Source organism: Capra hircus, chromosome 5, assembly GCF_001704415.2.
Source record: "Capra hircus breed San Clemente chromosome 5, ASM170441v1, whole genome shotgun sequence".
Lineage (NCBI taxonomy): Eukaryota > Metazoa > Chordata > Mammalia > Artiodactyla > Bovidae > Capra > Capra hircus.
This window is the reverse complement of record NC_030812.1, coordinates 96,229,154-96,247,880: the sequence shown is the minus strand read 5'-3', so window position 1 is coordinate 96,247,880 and position 18,727 is coordinate 96,229,154. Positions and strand designations below refer to the sequence as shown.

At 38.4% G+C, this 18,727-nt stretch overlaps 1 protein-coding gene across 3 annotated transcripts in view; it reads right to left on the bottom strand.

The window, feature by feature from the left end:
- The window catches only part of LRP6 (LDL receptor related protein 6), a 170,282-nt gene that overhangs the window by 80,592 nt on the left and 70,963 nt on the right, over positions 1-18,727 (bottom strand). For all 3 annotated transcript variants that reach the window (XM_018048470.1, XM_018048471.1, XM_018048472.1), the window contains one exon: positions 15,690-15,887. In XM_018048470.1, the coding sequence (XP_017903959.1) occupies positions 15,690-15,887 (198 nt within the window). The remainder of the gene's footprint in view (positions 1-15,689; positions 15,888-18,727) is intronic.

Below are 18,727 nucleotides of genomic sequence, written 5' to 3'. Positions count from 1 at the left end.
ATTTCTTAGTACTTCAAAAACACTTAACAAAACCAAGAAAAGCTAGTAGATTGATCTTTTATTTCTAAATAATATTTCCAATGAAGAACTCGTATCTAGAATACATAAAATTCTTACAGCTGAATAATAAGAGAAATAACCAAATTTCGGTTCAGTCGCTCAGTCATGTCCAACTCTTTGCGAACCCATGAATCGCACCACGACAGGCCTCCCTGTCCATCACCTACTCCCGGAGTTCACTCAGACTCACGTCCATCGAGTCAGTGATGCCATCCAGCCATCTCATCCTGGGTCGTCCCCTTCTCCTTCATCCCCCAATCCCTCCCAGCATCAGAGTCTTTTCCAATAAGTCAACTCTTCGCATGAGGGGGCCAAAGTACTGGAGCTTCAGCTTTAGCATCATTCCTTCCAAAGAAATCCCAGGGCTGATCTCCTTCAGAATGGACTGGTTGGATCTCCTTGCAGTCCAAGGGACTCTCAAGAGTCTTCTCCAAGAACACAGTTCAAAAGTATCAATTCTTTGGCGCTCAGCTTTCCTCAAAGTCAAACTCTTACATCCATACGTGACCACTGGAAAAACCATAGCCTTAACTAGATGGACCTTTGTTGGCAAACTAATGTCTCTGCTTTTGAATATACTATCTAGGTTGGTCATAACTTTTCTTCCAAGAAGTAAGCATCTTTTAATTTCATGGCTGCAGTCACCATCTGCAGTGATTTTGGAGCCCCCAAAAATAAAAGTCTGACACTGTTTCCCCAACTATTTCCCATGAAGTGATGGGACCAGATGCCATGATCTTCATTTTCTGAATGTTGAGCTTTAAGCCAACTTTCTCATTCTCCACTTTCATCAAGAGGCTTTTTAGTTCCTCTTCACTTTCTGCTATAAGGGTGGTGTCATTTGCATATCTGAGGTTATTGCTATTTCTCCCGGCAATCTTGATTCCAGCTTGTGCTTCTTCCAGTCCAGGGTTTCTCATGATGTACTCTGCACAGAAGTTAAATAAGCAGGGTGACAATATACAGCCTTGATGTACTCCTTTTCCTATCTGGAACCAGTCTGTCGTTCCATGTCCATTTCTAACTGTTGCTGCCTGACATGCATATAGGTTTCTCAAGAGGCAGGTCAGGTAGTCTGGTATTCCCATCTCTTTCAGAATTTTCCACAGATTATTGTGATCCACACAGTCAAAGGCTTTGGCATAGTCAATAAAGCAAAATTGATGTTTCTCTAGAACTCTCTTGCTTTTTCCATGATCCAATGGATGTTGCCAATTTGATCTCTGGTTCCTCTGCCTTTTCTAAAACCAGCTTGAACATCAGGGAGTTCACGGTTCATGTATTGCTGAGGCCTGACTTGGAGAATTTTGAACATTACTTTACTAGCATGTGAGATGAGTGCAATTGCGCGGTCGTTTGAGCATACTCTGTCATTACCTTTCTTTGGGATTGGAATGAAAACTGACCTTTTCCAGTCCTGTGGCCACTCCTGAGTTTTCCAAATTTGCTGGCATATTGAGTGCAGCACTTTCACAGCCTCATCTTTCAGGATTTGAAAGAGCTCAACTGGAATTCCATCACCTCCACTAGCTTTGTTCGTAGTGATGCTTTCTAAGGCCCACTTGACTTCACATTCCAGGATGTCTGGCTCTAGGTGAGTGATCACACCATCGTGATTATCTTGGTCATGAAGATCTTTGTTCTATAGTTCTTCTGTGTATTCTTGCCACTTCTTCTTAATATCTTCTTAATATCTTAATATCTTCTGCTTCTGTTAGGTCCATACCATTTCTGCCCTTTATCAAGCCCATCTTTGCATGAAATGTTCCCTTGGTATCTCTAATTTTCTTGAAGAGATGTTTTCCTCTATTTCTTAGCACTGATTGCTGAGGAAGGCTTTCTTATCTCTTCTTGATATTCTTTGGAACTCTGCATTCAGATGCTTATATCTTTCCTTTTCTCCTTGGCTTTTCTCTTCTCTTCCTTTCACAGCTATTTGTAAGGCTTCCCCAGACAGCCATTTTGCTTTTTTGCATTTCTTTTCCATGGGGATGGTCTTGATCCCTGTCTCCCGTATAATGTTAAGAACCTCAGTCCATCGTTCATCAGGCACTCTATCAGATCTAGGCCCTTGAATCTATTTCTCACTTCCACTGTATAATCATAAGGGATTTGATTTAGGTCACATCTGAAAGGTCTAGCGGTTTTCCCTACTTTCTTCAATTTCAGTCTGAATTTGGTAATAAGGAGTTCATGATCTGAGTCACAGTCAGCTCCTGGTCTTCTTTTTGTTGACTGTATAGAGCTTCTCCATCTTTGGCTGAAAAGAATATAATCAATCTGATTTCAGTGTTGACTATCTGGTGACGTCCATGTGTAGAGTCTTCTCTTGTGTTGTTGGAAGAGGGTGTGTGCTATGACCAGTGCATTTTCTTGGCAAAACTCTATTAGTCTTTGCCCTGCTTCATTCCGCATTCCAAGGCCACATTTGCCTGTTATTCCAGGTGTTTCTTGACTTCCTACTTTTGCATTCCAGTCCCCTATAATGAAAAGGACATCTTTTTTGAGTGTTAGTTCTAAAAGGTCTTGTAGGTCTTCATAAAACCGTTCAACTTCAGCTTCTTCAGCGTTACTGGTTGGGGCATAGACTTGGATAACTGTGACACTGAATGTTTTGCCTTGGAAACAAACAGAGATCATTCTGTCATTTTTGAGATTGCATCCAAGTACTGCATTTCGGACTCTTTTGTTGACCATGATGGCTACTCCATTTCTTCTAAGGGATTCCTGCCCACAGTAGTAGATATAATGGTCATCTGAGTTAAATTCACCCATTCCAGTCCATTTTAGTTCACTGATTCCTAGAATGTCAACGTTCACTCTTGCCATCTCCTGTTTGACGACTTTCAATTTGCCTTGATTCATGGACCTGAGATTCCAGGTTCCTATGCAATATTGCTCTTTACAGCATTGGACCTTGCTTCTATCACCAGTCACATCCACAACTGGATATTGTTTTTGCTTTGGCTCCATCCCTTCATTCTTTCTGGAGTTATTTCTGATAACTGACCTCACTTGAATAGTGTCTTAAATATTTAACTGAGCCTCATGTGAAGGAAGACCGAACTCAACTGTATTCAAGAAGACTATAGGCAAAACAGATTAAAGGAATGTTAATAATGTATCTTCTGGAGTAGAGGCAAAAGAGAAGCATAAAGGAGCCTAAACCACACTGGCAAAATCTGGTATTACTTTGTCCAAAGTAATCATTTTCTCCTGATTACATAAAGAATACATGTATGTTCACTAGAAAAAAACTGGAAATAGAAATACAAAGTGTATCTTTCCATTCCTGTAGTAGGTGCACGTGTACAACGTGTACATGTATATACACAAACACAAGCGATTTCCAAAGGTCAAGGCATGGAAAACTGGTTTCTGTTATAAAGAGCTGAGGCACAACATGAAACCAACTAAGACAGTACAGGAAACCAACTAACCAATGGAATTTTGAATTAATAATTTGGTAAAAATTCATTAGCTCTAAATCACAGCCCCCAACAGGACGAAACAAAACAGCTGTGCCAAAGCAAGAAACAACTGAGGCACCCGCACCAAACCATGAATAAAGAGCATTTACGACCCATCATTACTGAGCTTCTTCACAGGATTATACGCAGTGGCCCCAAGGACCTTGTTACATCTTAATAATGATTAATATGCCCTGAAGAAAAAATGGTTAATTTATGTACTCTGAAAGACTCCACTATCATCTTATTTAAACAACATCTTTTTTTTTTAAGAGAGTGAATTTCTGTAAATGCCCAGCATTTAATACATCATAATGACCTGTCTTCATTTCATAATGTAAAGATTTTCATATTATTAAATATTGGTTTCTATTAACTTTAGAGGTTATATAACACTGCACTGAATGTGCTATAATTAAAAACCCATATTTCCAACATTATATATTAAATAAAGCATCTTTAAACATAAACATATATTTTTAAAATTATATAATCATCAGTTGACAAAAATTTTTTGACCACAGTCTAGCAGGAACCTAACTGTATTTCTCCTGAGAACATGGTTCACTACCCACTGTATTTCAGTGTTCTGCTCACACCAAGAAGTCTGCTGATACCATGATCCTGCTTATTCTCTGGCACCACTGAACTCACTCACAGCCAGCTTTAACTACACCTCTGATCTTTGCCTAACATGTTCAATCATGTCAAGTTTGGCTGCCATAAGGTGCGTGTCCTTTAGTGTCTGGTATATTCAGTATTTCCCAGAGATGCTAACAGAATCCAGATGAGGCCCATCTTCCACCCTATCCCACCTGCCTCTCACCAGCCTCACCTTCAGCCCTCCATCCTAGAGTTGTGGTTATTACTGTTTATGTGGGTAAATGTCTTCAATTTGCGTCTGTGGGAAGCAGATTCTTCACAGGCTCAGTAGATGACCAACTATGCTGATCTGCCTGGGTTTGAGGGTGTTCCTGGAAACCAGGCAAACAGGGATGGCTAATCAGGAGCAGCTCGGACTGGGACATCCCTCAGTCTTGAAGAAATTCTTCAACATATCTGGTATGTGGTTGTTGTCTCTGCCTAAGTCTCTAGCACTCATGCAAAATACCCCTATGTTTACAGTCCATGGCTTTAACAACCATTAACTTGATAATGGCTATAAATCTAAGTCTCCCTCTGAGACTACCCTGCTGAGCAGCAGGCTCATCCATCCAAAGCTCCCCAGACTTCATCATCATAGTTTTCCATTAGCAACTCAAATGCAAATGCAAACTTGTCCAAATCTGAATTCAATCTCATTCTCTTTCTACATTAAAAAAAAAAAAAAAGTAAGGAAGGAAAAAGAATCTATCTTCCTTTCCAGAATCTTCTATCTCACTGAATGGCATTTCCATCGAATAATTCTGAAAGAGATGGGAATACCAAACCACCTAACCTGCCTCTTGAGAAATCTGTATGAAGGTCAGGAAGCAAGTTAGAACTGGACATGGAACAACAGACTGGTTCCAAATAGGAAAAGGAGTATGTCAAAGCTGTATATTGTCACCCTGCTTATTTAACTTATATGCAGAGTACATCATGAGAAACGCTGGACTGGAAGAAACACAAGCTGGAATCAAGATTGCTGGGAGAAATATCAATAACCTCAGATATGCAGATGACACCACCCTTATGGCAGAAAGTGAAGAGGAGCTAAAAAGCCTCTTGATGAAAGTGAAAGAGGAGAGTGAAAAAGCTGGCTTAAAGCTCAACATTCAGAAAACGAAGATCATGGCATCTGGTCCCATCACTTCATGGGAAATAGATGGCGAAACAGTAGAAACAGTGTCAGACTTTATTTTTTTGGGTTCCAAAATCACTGCAGATGGTGACTGCAGCAGTGAAATTAAAAGACGCTTACTCCCTGGAAGAAAAGTTATGACCAACCTAGACAGTATATTCAAAAGCAGAGACATTACTTTGCCGACTAAGGTCCGTCTAGTCAAGGCTATGGTTTTTCCAGTGGTCATGTATGGATGCGAGAGTTGGACTGTGAAGAAGGCTGAGCGCTGAAGAATTGATGCTTTTGAACTGTGGTGTTGGAGAAGACTCTTGAGAGTCCCTTGGACTGCAAGGAGATCCAACCAGTCCATTCTGAAGGAGATCAACCCTGGGATTTCTTTGGACGGAATGATGCTAAAGCTGAAGCTCCAGTACTTTGGCCACCTCATGCGAAGAGTTGACTCATTGGAAAAGACTGATGCTGGGAGGGACTGGGGGCAGGAGGAGAAGGGGACGACCCAGGATGAGATGGCTGGATGGCATCACTGACTCCATGGGCGTGAGTCTGAGTGAACTCTGGGAGATGGTGATGGACAGGGAGGCCTGGCGTGCTGTGATTCATGGGGTCGCAAAGAGTCGGAAACGACTGAGCGGCTGAACTGAACTGAACTGAAGCCATTCAAAGCAGAAACCTAGGAGCCATCATAAACAACATCAGGGAGCCACAAGCGGTTTGACAGGATTGGGGCATAGCAGACAAGGGCGGAAGTGTTAAGAATATTGTCTAAAACAAGGTAAATAAATGAGATCATGTAAATTACAGTGAAGAGATTGTACTTTTCTGGAGAATGATGATGACTAACTGGAAGACTTAACGACATGAAATCATTAGTCTTCATTCTCTATACAACTACCAAAGGTATTTCTAAAAGACAAATCCATCCATGTCAATCTGCAACTTCAAAATCTCCAGTGACTCAACACCTACCAGCTAAAATTCAAATGCCTCATTTTAGAATACTAGACCCTGTGTGATCTGGCTCTTAGCCAGTTCTCTACACTTGCCTCCAACCATCCCTCACATTTCCAACTGCATTTGAACAGGAGGAACACTGACAAACCAAAGCATTAATAACCTTCATAACTTTAATAACCATAACTTGAAAACCTGACTCTAGTCATCAGGAATTTAAAATTTTTCACAGAAAGAGCTTTTATATTCCTCCCAGTTTTGAGTTTATTATCTTTCTTCAGTGTCTGTCAAGGCCAGTTAAAAGTGTGTATTTATCCAAGATATCCAAGATACCTATGTCACAAAGTCAACTAACCATATACATGTACGCTACCTTCTGAAACCTATTCTGTTCCACTGACATCTATCTAGGCTCAGATTTAGTACCTCATTGTTTCAACTACTCTGGCTTTACAGGAAGCCCTGAAATCAAGTGCAAAGTCATAGTACCTGAAGTCCACAGTTTACCTTAAGATCAGTCTTGGTGGTGGTATACACATATACCTATCATTATCCTACAAGTTTTTTCACTGTCCTAAATTTAAATCCGCTGTGCCTATTCATGCTTTCACCCACCCTCTTTTCAGTCTCTTTTTAACTGAAATATTGATACAGTTGATTTACAATTATCTGCTAGTTTCAGGTGTACTGCAAAGTGATTCAGTTCTATATATATGTAACATACATCTATATATATTCTTTTCAAGATTCTTTCCCACTGTAAGTTATTAAAAAATATTCAATATAGTTCCCTGTGCTATACAGTAGGTCCTTGTTGGGTATCTATTGTATATATAGTAGTATGCATATTTTAATCCCAAACTCCTAATTTAATCCCTCCTCTCGCCCTTTCCCCTTTAGTAAATTTCTTTTCTATGTGTGTTTTAATCTCTAAGTTCCCTTATCTTTGCAGTTTATCTGTTCAACAACCCATGTTATTTGACCTGTTGTATGTCAGAATCTGCTGATGCATACCCATGGTACAGTTCAATGTTTCCCTGTCCTCTACTTTGCCCACCAATTTGCTGCAAATACCAAGTCTGATCAGACTCCTAATGAACTGATCCTTCTGGCAAGATAAAAGGGGGTGACGCTCTTTTCTTCCATCAAACAGAGTCTGTTCTTTTCCTTATGAAGCAGCCACTGATGTTCAATGCCTAGACTGAACAGTTCACTGGAAGTAATAAAATGCTGATATTCTAATTATTTCTCATTTACTAGCTGGAATAGCTTTTTATATCTACTAATTTGTTAGCTACTGGTAGATTCCTATAGAAAAGGGGGGATAAATTGCTGGATTCTTTCTCTTTATTACCAACATTCAAGCTAATGAACTGGTTGGTTCCCTTTCATCCTCTGAAAGTAACTACTTCCTTTTCTTAAAATTAAAAAAAAAAAAAAGAAAGAAAGAAAATCAGTATGAACTCAAGGATTTAAACAAACTTGGTGGGTTTCAATCAATCTCTGACCAAAGAGAGACTTTTCAAGTTATTTCTCTGGGCTTTACAAAATGACGCTAATAGCCTATAATAGCTTCCATGCTATCCACTATGATATAACATCCCAGCTCAACTTGGATATTTCCTGTAAGAGACTTACGGTTAACCAAATCATACATAAGGTATGGTTTCTTTTAAGGTGGAACAGTTTTCCAAGAATGCAGTCAGGGTGGGATTTTTTCCCCCCTAGTCCTCATCAGTGGTCATAAGAAATAAACATACATATTTCTGTGTATTTTTATAACTTACAATAACTAATGAGCTCACACCAGTATTCTCAATTAAAACTCAGAATTATCAATTTCTCTTAAACTCCACAATACTACATCTATACATCTTTTCTTCCACTTAGAGAGTTCTACATATTCATTGGCATTTGAATCAATAAATCCAAAAATTACTCACTTATTTGATCCAAAATTAAAAATATTTATACCAATACACCAATGTAATTACTATAAAGAGTTAAACAAAATCTCTGTATATAGTACCTGTACTTCTCACTCTGATTTTTTATTTTACTCCATTTTTTATTTTTTAGCTATGCTGCAAAACATGCATGATCTTAGTTCCCCAACCAAGAATCGAACTCATGTCCCTTGCAAAAGAAGCCACGGCACCTTAACCACCAGATGGCCAGGGAAGTCCCTTCATTCCAATTTTTCAGAATGGTACTTTATTTACATTATCTAAACATACAATCATTACATACCATACTCTCAATTTTAATCATCCTTTAATTTTCATACAAGTTAATTATATGTTTACTGCTCTTCACCAAGCCTTATTTTGTTATCTTGCTCATCACTGTGATTATCTAAAGCTCAGCCACTAGTTCATTTTCACAATGACTCAGGGAAATAGTATTTCTTGATTTCTTTCATGTTCATAACAGTTCATCTATAGCTTTGTATAAGGAAAGTCAATTTTGCTGGGGGTAAAAATAATTGGCTCACACTCTCCCTGAGTATCTTTTAAAAATACTACTTCACTTAATTCTGACAGGGAGTGTTGCTGTGAGAAAGCCTAATGTGAATCTAATTTTCTTTTCCATTTGAAAATTTATTTATTTTACTCTTAAAGGCCCAGAGAATATTTTCCTTTTTCTACACAGAGTAACTTTACTAGAATATATCTTGGTGCTGTTTGCTTTAACTTGTATTACCAAGTACATAATGTTCTCTTATCAATCTGTAGATTCGAATCTCCTTTTAAGAAACTTTTCCTGAATTACAGTTCCTTATATTTGTTCTCTTACTTTGCTTAGCTTACCTTCCTAACAGGGTTTATATCTATGTGTTTTTCCTTCTTTGCCTATCTTTAATATTTGTCACTTTCTCTCAAATCCTTTTCATCTATTTCCATTTCTTTTTAGTCCTTAATTTTCCCCCCTTTACAACTTCAATTTAAAATCTTTTTGGGTAAGTCACTCTTGTGTCCCTTCTAGTTTAGCTGGCTTTTCTGAAATTAGTTTTTTTCTTTTATTTATAATTATTTCCTCAGTTCTGGTATCTCATCTCAGAACTTTCTCATCCTAACTTATGTTGGTCTTTGATATGTAATATTGGTGTCTCAATTAGTGATAGTGCATTTTAAAGTGGAGGTTTGATCTGTTTTGGGCTTCCCTGGTAGCTCAGTTGGTAAAGAATCCGCCTGCAATGCAGGAGACCCCAGTTTGTTTCCTGGGTTGGGAAGATCTGCTGGAGAAGGCATAGGCTATCCACTCCAGTATTCTTTGGCTTCCCTGGTGGCTCAGCTGGTAAAGAATCCACCAGCAATCTGGGAGACCTGGGTTCAAACCCTGGGTTGGGAAGATTCCCTGGAGAAGGGAACTGCTACCTACTCCAGTATTCTGGCCTGGAGAATTCCATGGATTGTTTAGTCTATGGGGTCACAATGAGTTGGACACGACTGAGAGCCTTTGGAAAAACAGACTGGTTCCAAATAGGAAAAGGAGTACATCAAGGCTGTATATTGTCACCCTGCTTATTTAACTTCTATGCAGAGTACATCATGAGAAATGCTGGGCTGGATGAAGCATAAGTTGGAATCAAGGTTGCCAGGAGAAATATCAATAACCTCAGATATGCAGATGACACCACCCTTATGGCAGAAACTGAAGAGGAACTAAAGAGCCTCTTGCTGAAAGGGAAAGAGGAGAGTGAAAAAGTTGGCTTAAAACTTAACATTTAAAAACTAAGATCATGGCATCACTATTCCATCACTGCATGCCAAATAAATGAGGAAACAATGAGAGACTTTTTTTGAGGGGGGTCCAAAATCACTGCATGGTGACTGCAGCCATGAAATTAAAAGATGCTTGCTCCTTGAAAGAAAAGTTATGACCAACCTAGACAGCATACTAAAAAGCAGAGACTTCCTTTGCCAACAAAGGTCCGTCTAGTCAAGGCTATGGTTTTTCCAGCAGTCATGTATGGATGTGAGAACTGGACTATAAAGAAAGCTGAGCACCAAAGAATTGATGCTTTTGAACTGTGGTGTTGGAGAAGACTCTTGAGAGTCCCTTGGACAGCAAGGAGATCCAACCAGTCAATCCTAAAGGAAATCAATCTTTAATATTCATTAGAAGGACTGATGCTGAAGCTGAAGCTCCAATACCTAGGCCACCTGATGAAAAGAACTGACTCATTTGAAAAGACCCTGATGCTGGGAAAGATTGAAGGCAAGAGGAGAAGGTGACGATAGAGGATGAAATGGTTGTATTGCATCATTGACTCGACGGACATGAACTTGAGTAGGCTCCAGGAGTTGGTGATGGACAGGGAAGCCTGGCATGGTGAAGTCCTTGGTGTCGCAAAGTTGGACACAACCAAGCGACTAAACTGAACTGACTGAACTGAGCGTCTTTCACTTGATCTGTTCTATAGTCATATTTTTCTGGGGAGTTTTCTACCTAAGGACATTATTTTTCTTTTTGTTTTTTCCCCCCACTCCCAGCTTTACCAGGCATAATCAACAAACAAATCTGTATGATAAACTGTATACAGTGATGATATGATACACATATGTAAGAATACTGATCCAGCTATTTATAGTATCTCACACACTGACGAGGGTTTCCTTTTTAGGGTTTTTTTAAAAATGGGAACATCTATTTCCTCCAACTCCTTGACAGCCAGTTTTCTTTTGTTTCTATGAGTTTGTGACATTTTTTAAGATTCCACATATATGTGACACACCCAATATTTGTCTTCCTTTATCTGGCTCATTTCACTGATCACTATGGCCTCAGAGTCCGTACATGTAACCACAAACAGCAGGATGTCCTTCCTTCTCGTGGCTGAACGATATTCTACTGAATGCATATATTCCACATCTTCTTTATCCTTTCATCCACTGACAGACATTCTGATTGTTTCATGTACTGGATACTGTGAATAACGCCACTATAAACATGGAAGTGCAGATATCGCCTCAAGATTGTTCTCATTTCCTCTGGGTAAGAATTCCAGAAGTGGGACTACTGGATCATATGGAAGTAATATTTTAAATTTTTTGAGGAGGCGCCATACTGTTTGCTTGAGGTTTCAAACACATGCTCACAAAGTCATAACCAACACCAATGTCAAGGAGCTTGTCTCCTGTTTCTTCTCTAAAAAAAGTTATAGTTTCAGGTCTTATACTGGCGTCTTGAATTCATTTTTAGTTGACTTTGTGTGTGGTATAAGACACGGATCTAGTTTCATCCTTTCAGGTGTGGATATCCAGTTTTCTCACACTATTTGCTGAAGATGCTACAGTAACTGTAACGAAGACATTAGTTTCCCCACTGAACATTCTTGGCTCCTCTGTCATAAACTGACCAAATATGCATGGGTTTGTTTCCGGGCTCTCTATTCCAGTCCACTGATCTACTGTCTACATCTTTACGCCAGTACCATACCACTTTGAGTAATACAGTTTGCAAATATAGTTTGAAGTTAGAAGTATAATGCCTCCAGCTTTATTCTTTCTCAAGATTCCTTTGGCTACTTGCATTTTTTTGCAATTCCACACAAATTTTAGAATTGTTTGTTCTACTTCTGTGAAAAGTGCACTGAAAATCTGATTTGTGCACTGGACTGCACTACATTTACAGATGGATTTCCACAGTATGGATGTTTTAACAAATTAATTTTTCTAATCTGTGAGCATGAAATATCTTTCAATTTATTTGTGTCTTCTTCAATATCTTTCATCAGCATCATAGTTCTCAGTGTCTTTTACTTCTTTGGTTAAACTTATTAGGTATTTTTTTGTATGATACAATAAATAAGATTGTTTTCTTAATTTCTCTGACAGTTTGTTATGAACACACAGAAATATAGGTGATTTTTGTATATTGATTTCGTATCCAGCAATCTAACTGAATCTGTTTATTAGTTCGAACAGTTTTCTGGTGGAGTTTCCAGGATTTCCTATGTATAACATGAGACCATCTGCAAATAGTTTTACTTCTTCCTTTTTACTGAGATGCATTTTCTTTCTTTTCCTTGCCTAATGACTCTGGTTAGAACCTCTAGCACCATGCTGATTAAAAATGGCAAGAGTAAACATCATTATCTTGCTCTGACCTTAGATGAAAAACTTACAGTTTTCCACTTTTGAATATATTATTAGTTGTGGGTTTGTCATACATAGCTTTCACTGTTGAGTTATGTTCCCTCCATACCCACTTTGTTGAGAATTAATCATGAATGGATGTTGAATTTTATCAAATGCTTTTTCTGCATCTATTGAGATGATCACACGATTCTCATCCTTCATTTTATTAATGTGCTGAATCACAGTAATTTGCATATACTGAACAATCCTTGTATCCACTTGATGGTGGAGTATGATCCTTTTAATGTGCTGCTGAATTCAGCTTGCTAGTTCTGAGTTGAGAACTTCTGCAGCTAAATTTGTTAAGAATACTGGCCTGTAATTTTCTTTTGTAGGTTTCTTGTTTGGTTTTGGTATCAAGGTAATGTTAACCACATAAAATGAGTTTTTAAGAATTCCCTTCTCTTCTATTTTTCAGGATTGAGAAAGATTGGTATTAATTCTTTTTCAAATGTTCAGTAGAATTCGCCAGTCAAGTCTTCTGGTCCTTTACTTTTGTTTTGGGGAGGTTTTTGATTACTGATTTAATCTCCTTTAATTGGTTTGTTCAAATTTTCTATTTCTTCTTGATTCAGTCATGATCCCTTTCTTCTAAGCTGTTCAATTTGATGGCATATATTGTTGACAGTAGTCTCTTATGATCCTTTGTATTTATAGTTGTAACGTCTCCTCTTTCTGATTTTATTTCAGTCTCCTCTCTTTCTTATTAAGTCGAACTAAAGGTTTGTGTATTTTGTTTCTCTTCAAAAAACCAACTCTTGTTTTTTCACTGATCTTTCCTGCTGTATTTTTAATTTCTATTTCATTTATTTCCACTCTGATTTGTTATTCCCTTCTTTCTGGCAACTGTGGGCTTAGTTTGTCCCTCTTTATCTAGCTCTTTGAGGTGTAACGTTAGGTTGTTTATTTGAGACTTTTCTTGTTTCAAATGTAAGCATTTATCACTATGAACTTCCCTCTTAGAAACCCCATAAGTTTTGGTATGTTGTATTTCTATTCTCATTTGTCTCCAGCTATTATTATCCTTTGACAGCTTCCTTCAACCACAGGTTTTTCAGGAGAATCTTGTTTAATCCCCCATGTAATTCTGAATTTTCCAATTTTCTTTTGTTTTTAATTAAGGTATAATTGACATACAACATTAGTTTCAGGTTTACAACATAATAATTTGATACTTGTACATAATGTATAATGATTACAACAAGTCTAGTTAGCAACCACTGCATACCCTGCTAACTTGAAAAGACACATGCATCCCTATGTTCACTCAAAATAATTCACAACAGGAAATGAAAAGGAAACAACCCAAGTGTCATTGATGGTGGGATGGATAAAGAAGATATGCTATAATACGTACAACAGAATATTAGCCATACAAAAGAATGAAATATTACTAGTTTTGACAATATGAATAGACTTTGAGGGCATCATGCTAAGCGAAATAAGACAGAGAAAGAGGAATACGGTACGATCTCACTTATATGTTGAATCTAAACAACAAACAAATGAACTAAAAACCAAGCTCACAGATAGAACAGGTTGATGGTTGCCACAGGCAAGGTATGGAGGCTAGTGAAATGGCTAACAGGAGTCAAAAAGACACAAATTTCCAGGTATTAAAAAAAAAAAGTTAAGTCCTGAGAATGTAATCCACAGCATTGCAACTATAGTTAATAATACAATCATCTTATATATTTCCAAGTTCAATTCAGTCCCTCAGTCGTGTCCGACTCTTCGTGACCCCATGAACCACAGCACGCCAGGCCTCCCTGTCCGTCACCAACTCCCAGAGACAACCCAAACCCATTTCCATTGAGTCAGTGATGCCATCCAACCATCTCATCCTCTGTTGTCCCCTTCTTCTCCTGCCCTCAATCTTTTCCAGCATCAGAGCCTTTTCCAGTGAGTTAGCTCTTCGCATCAGGTGGCCAAAGTATTGGAGTTTCAGCTTCAACATCAGTCCTTCCAATGAACACCCAGGACCAATCTCCTTAGGATGGACTGTCTGGATCTCCTTGCAGTCCAAGGGACTCAAGAGTCTTCTCCAACACCACAGTTCAAAAGCATCAATTCTTCGGCACTCAGCCTTCTTCACAGTCCAACTCTCACATCCATACAGGACCACTGGAAAAACCACAGCCTTGTAACATTTCAAAGTCACTAAAACAGTAAATCTTAAAGGTTCTCATCACAAGAAAAAAATAAAAATACTGCAACTATATATGGCAACAGATGTTTTCACTTCGACAAATTCCTTCAATTACCTAAGGCTTTCTGTTTCCGCTGGGGTCTTAGAATGAGACCACTAGAAACCCAAATAATCTTCCAAACACAAGGACATCAAGTGTCTTTAAAAATATGAACACAACAACCTTGTAAATCAACTACTTTTGAATAAAAAACTTAAATAAAAAAAATCTGAACATGACCTGAGTAGGAATTCCATGTTATATATTATATCTTTGTCTTCTGGGGACACCAGGATACAACAAACCTGCAGTAGGTTTTCTCCTGATCTAGAGGTCAGCAAACCAGAGTCCACTGGCTCAAAAATCTTTTACTGGAACAAAATCACGCCCATCCCCTTAAGTATTCTATATAGCTTCTTTCACACCACAACAGCAGAAGTCAATAGTTGCAACAGAGATATGGCCCACAAAGTGTATAATGACTTCGCTCCTCACAGGAAAAATTGGCCAACCCTATCCTGGTTTAGAGGTTTATCAAATAAGCTTCCAGAAACAGCACCTGGTAGGCTCTGTTGGCAATTCGAAAGGATGAACTGTTTGTCCTTCTAGGAGTCCAGCACATTACAGAATGTTTAGCATCCCTGGCCCGCCAGGGAACTAAAATGTTAGCAGTACTCCCAGTCTCTGTGTCAACCAAAATTCCCCACACACTTCCAAACACTCTGGAAGAGAGTGGAAGTATTATCCCTGATTGAGAACCACTAAAGAACTAAATTAGCTCAGAGTAAAGGAGGAGAAAACAGCCCATAAATTCTAAATGCCACCAAGACAGATGAGAAATGTCATTACCTTTATAAAAAGCAAACTAAAAAATCTATTCTTCTTCACTTTTGACACTTAAGCCAAAAATATATTAACAACTTCTTGATAAAATTAGGCTTTATAATTTGATTACTCTATCATGGAGCTGACTTAAAGTGGTGTTTTGGTTGTTTTTTTTTTTGCTTTACAATACTGTATTGGTTTTGCCATACATTGACATGAATCTGCCACGGGTATACATGAGTTCCCAATCCTGAGGCAATCTTACCGATTCGTTCCATCCAGATTTGATCGGTGAATGAAATTAAGCTTTGCATCTGCCCAATAAAGCTTCCGTTCCTCATAATCCAAAGTCAGTCCATTTGGCCAGTAAATTTCAGTGTTTATTATGACGAAGCGATCTGAACCATCCATTCCAGCACGTTCTATCTTTGGTACTTCTCCCCAGTCTGTCCAGTACATGAACCTAAAAAAACATATGAAAAATAAACCCATGACATAAGCAGGTTAACTACCAAGTATCTTACAATCATCACTACTGGATAAAGAAAGCTCTCTCAGAAACACTAAAACTGAAAGTCCTAGAAATTGTTATTGAAATTTTAATCATCTATCTTTTTGCTTCCATGATGGTAATAACTGATTCAAGTCCAGCATCATCCATGACAAGAAAACCATGTGATCAAATCTTTTAGGAGAAAAGGGTATTTACACTGTCTCAGTGTATCTCCCCATAAATTATTAATAACGTAAGAGAAAATAAACTTGGTGGACAACACCTTACTCACACCATCCATCATCAATTAAGGAAAACACTGGCATTATGTATGTAATATGTTGGGAAAAAATGTACCATTTTTTATGTTAAGTTCTCTTACATAGTATTTCTGCCCAAAAATGTGTAACTTGAACAAAATTATGAAGGAAACAGACTACCAAATTAAAGAACATTCTAGAAAACAACCACCTTTGAACTTATCGATGTTAATAAAGTCAAAGAAAGGCAGATAAATTAATCTGGGTAAAAGGAGAACAAAGAGACATAGTAACTACTGCATACAGTGTATCAATCTGGTCTGATAGATTGGGGAAACTGCTGCTGCGGCCTCTGCTAAGTTGCTTAAGTCGTGTCCCGAGCAACCCCATGGAAGGCAACCCACCAGACTCCCCCGTCCTTGGGATTCTCCAGGCAAGAACACTGGAGGGAAACTGCTACAAAGATATTATTGGGAAACTTGGCAAAATCTGATGGTATGTCAAATCCTATAATAGAAATGTATTAATGTTAATTTACTAGATATGATCATTTTACTGTGGTTTGGGTAAAGAAAATTTCACTGTGAGAATGCACGACTTCCCAGTTTCCAAACAGTCTTATATTCAAGATAACCTTACTAAATACTTTTTTTAAAAAGACTGCTTAAGGTGATTATTATAACACAGTATTATACAATATTAGAGCTTTATATACAGAACCATAATATATGACAGAAGTAGCAAATCAGAGAAGGAAAAACAAAGATTAGTACTGAAGCAAAGTTTCTGTATTTTACTGGAATTAAATTAGCATTAATCTTAAATCCAATGTGATTAAAAATGATGTTATAATCTCTTAACAAATACTAAGGAAATATCTAAAAAATTATAGCTAAAAATTTAACCAAGAAATTAAAATTATACCCTATAAAAAATCTGCTTAATGGAGGCAGTAAAGTTAGAGCAAAATAACAAAAAAGCAGGACATAAGGAAAACTTAAATTGAGGAAAGTAGAGAAAACCACTAGACCATTCAGGTATGACCTAAATCAAATCCCTTACGACTATACACTGAAAGAAAGTGAAGTTGCTCAGTCGTGTCCGGCTCTTTGCAACCCCATGGACTGCAGCCTATCAGGATCCTCCGTCCATGGGATTTTCCAGGCAAGAGTACTGGCGTAGGTTTCCATTTCCTCCTCCAGGGGATCTTCCTAACCCAGGGATCGAACCTGGGTCTCCCACACTTCAGGCAGACTCGTTACCATCTGAGCCACCAGGAAGCCCACGATTATACAGTGGAAATAGAAATCCCTTACAATTATACAGTGGAAGTGAGAAATAGATTCAAGAGATTAGATCTGATAGATAGAGTGTCTGATGAACTATGGACGGAGGTTAGAGACATGGCACAAGAGACAGTGATGAAGACCATCCCCAACAAAAAGAAAGCACAAAAGCAAAATGGCTGTCTGGGGAAGCCTTACAGATAGCTGTGAAAAGAAGAGAAGCGAAAAGCAAAGGAGAAAAAGAAAGATATACTCATTTGAATGCAGAGTTCCAAAGAATAGCAAGGAGAGATAAGAAAACCTTCCTCAATGATCAGTACAAATAAATAGAGGAAAACAATAGAATGGGGAAGACTAGAGATCTCTTCAAGAAAATTAGAGATACCAAGGGAACATTTCATGCAAAGACAGGCTCAATAAAGGACAGAAATGGTATGGACCTCACAGAAGCAGAAGATATTAAGAAGAGGTGGCAAGAATACACAGAACAACTATACAAAAAAAGACCTCCACAACCCAGATAATCACAATGGTGTGATCACTCACCTAGAGCCAGACATCCTAGAACATGAAGTTAAGTGGGCCTTAGAAAGAAAGCATCACTACAAACAAAGCTAGTGGAGGTGATGGAATTCCAGCTGAGCTATTTCAAATCCTGAAAGATGATGCTGTGAAACTGCTGCACTCAATATGCCAGCAAATTTGGAAAACTCAGCAATGGCCACAGGACTGGAAAAGGTCAGTTTTCATTCCAATTCCAAAGAAAAGCAATGCCGAAGAATGCTCAAACTACCACACAACTGCACTCATCTCATACGCTAGTAAAGTAATGCTCAAAATGGGGCTGGTGCATGGGGATGACCCAGAGAGATGTTATGGGGAGGGAGGTGGGAGGGGGGTTCACGTTTGGGAATGTATGTAAGAATTAAAGATTTTAAAATTAAAAAAAAATAAAATAAAACTTAAAAAAAAAAAATTCTCCTGCTGCTGCTGCTAAGTCACTTTAGTTGAATCCGACTCCGTGCGACTGCAGAGATGGCAGCCCACCAGGCCCCACCATCCCTGGGATTATCCAGGTAAGAACACTGGAGTCGGTTGCCATTTCCTTCTCCAGTGCATGAAAGTGAAAAGTGAAAGTGAAGTCGCTCAGTCGTGTCCAACTCTTAGCGACTCCATGGACTGCAGCCCACCAGACTCCTCCGTCCATGGAATTTTCCAGGCAAGAGTACAGGAGTGGGGTGCCATTGCCTTCTCCGAAAATTCT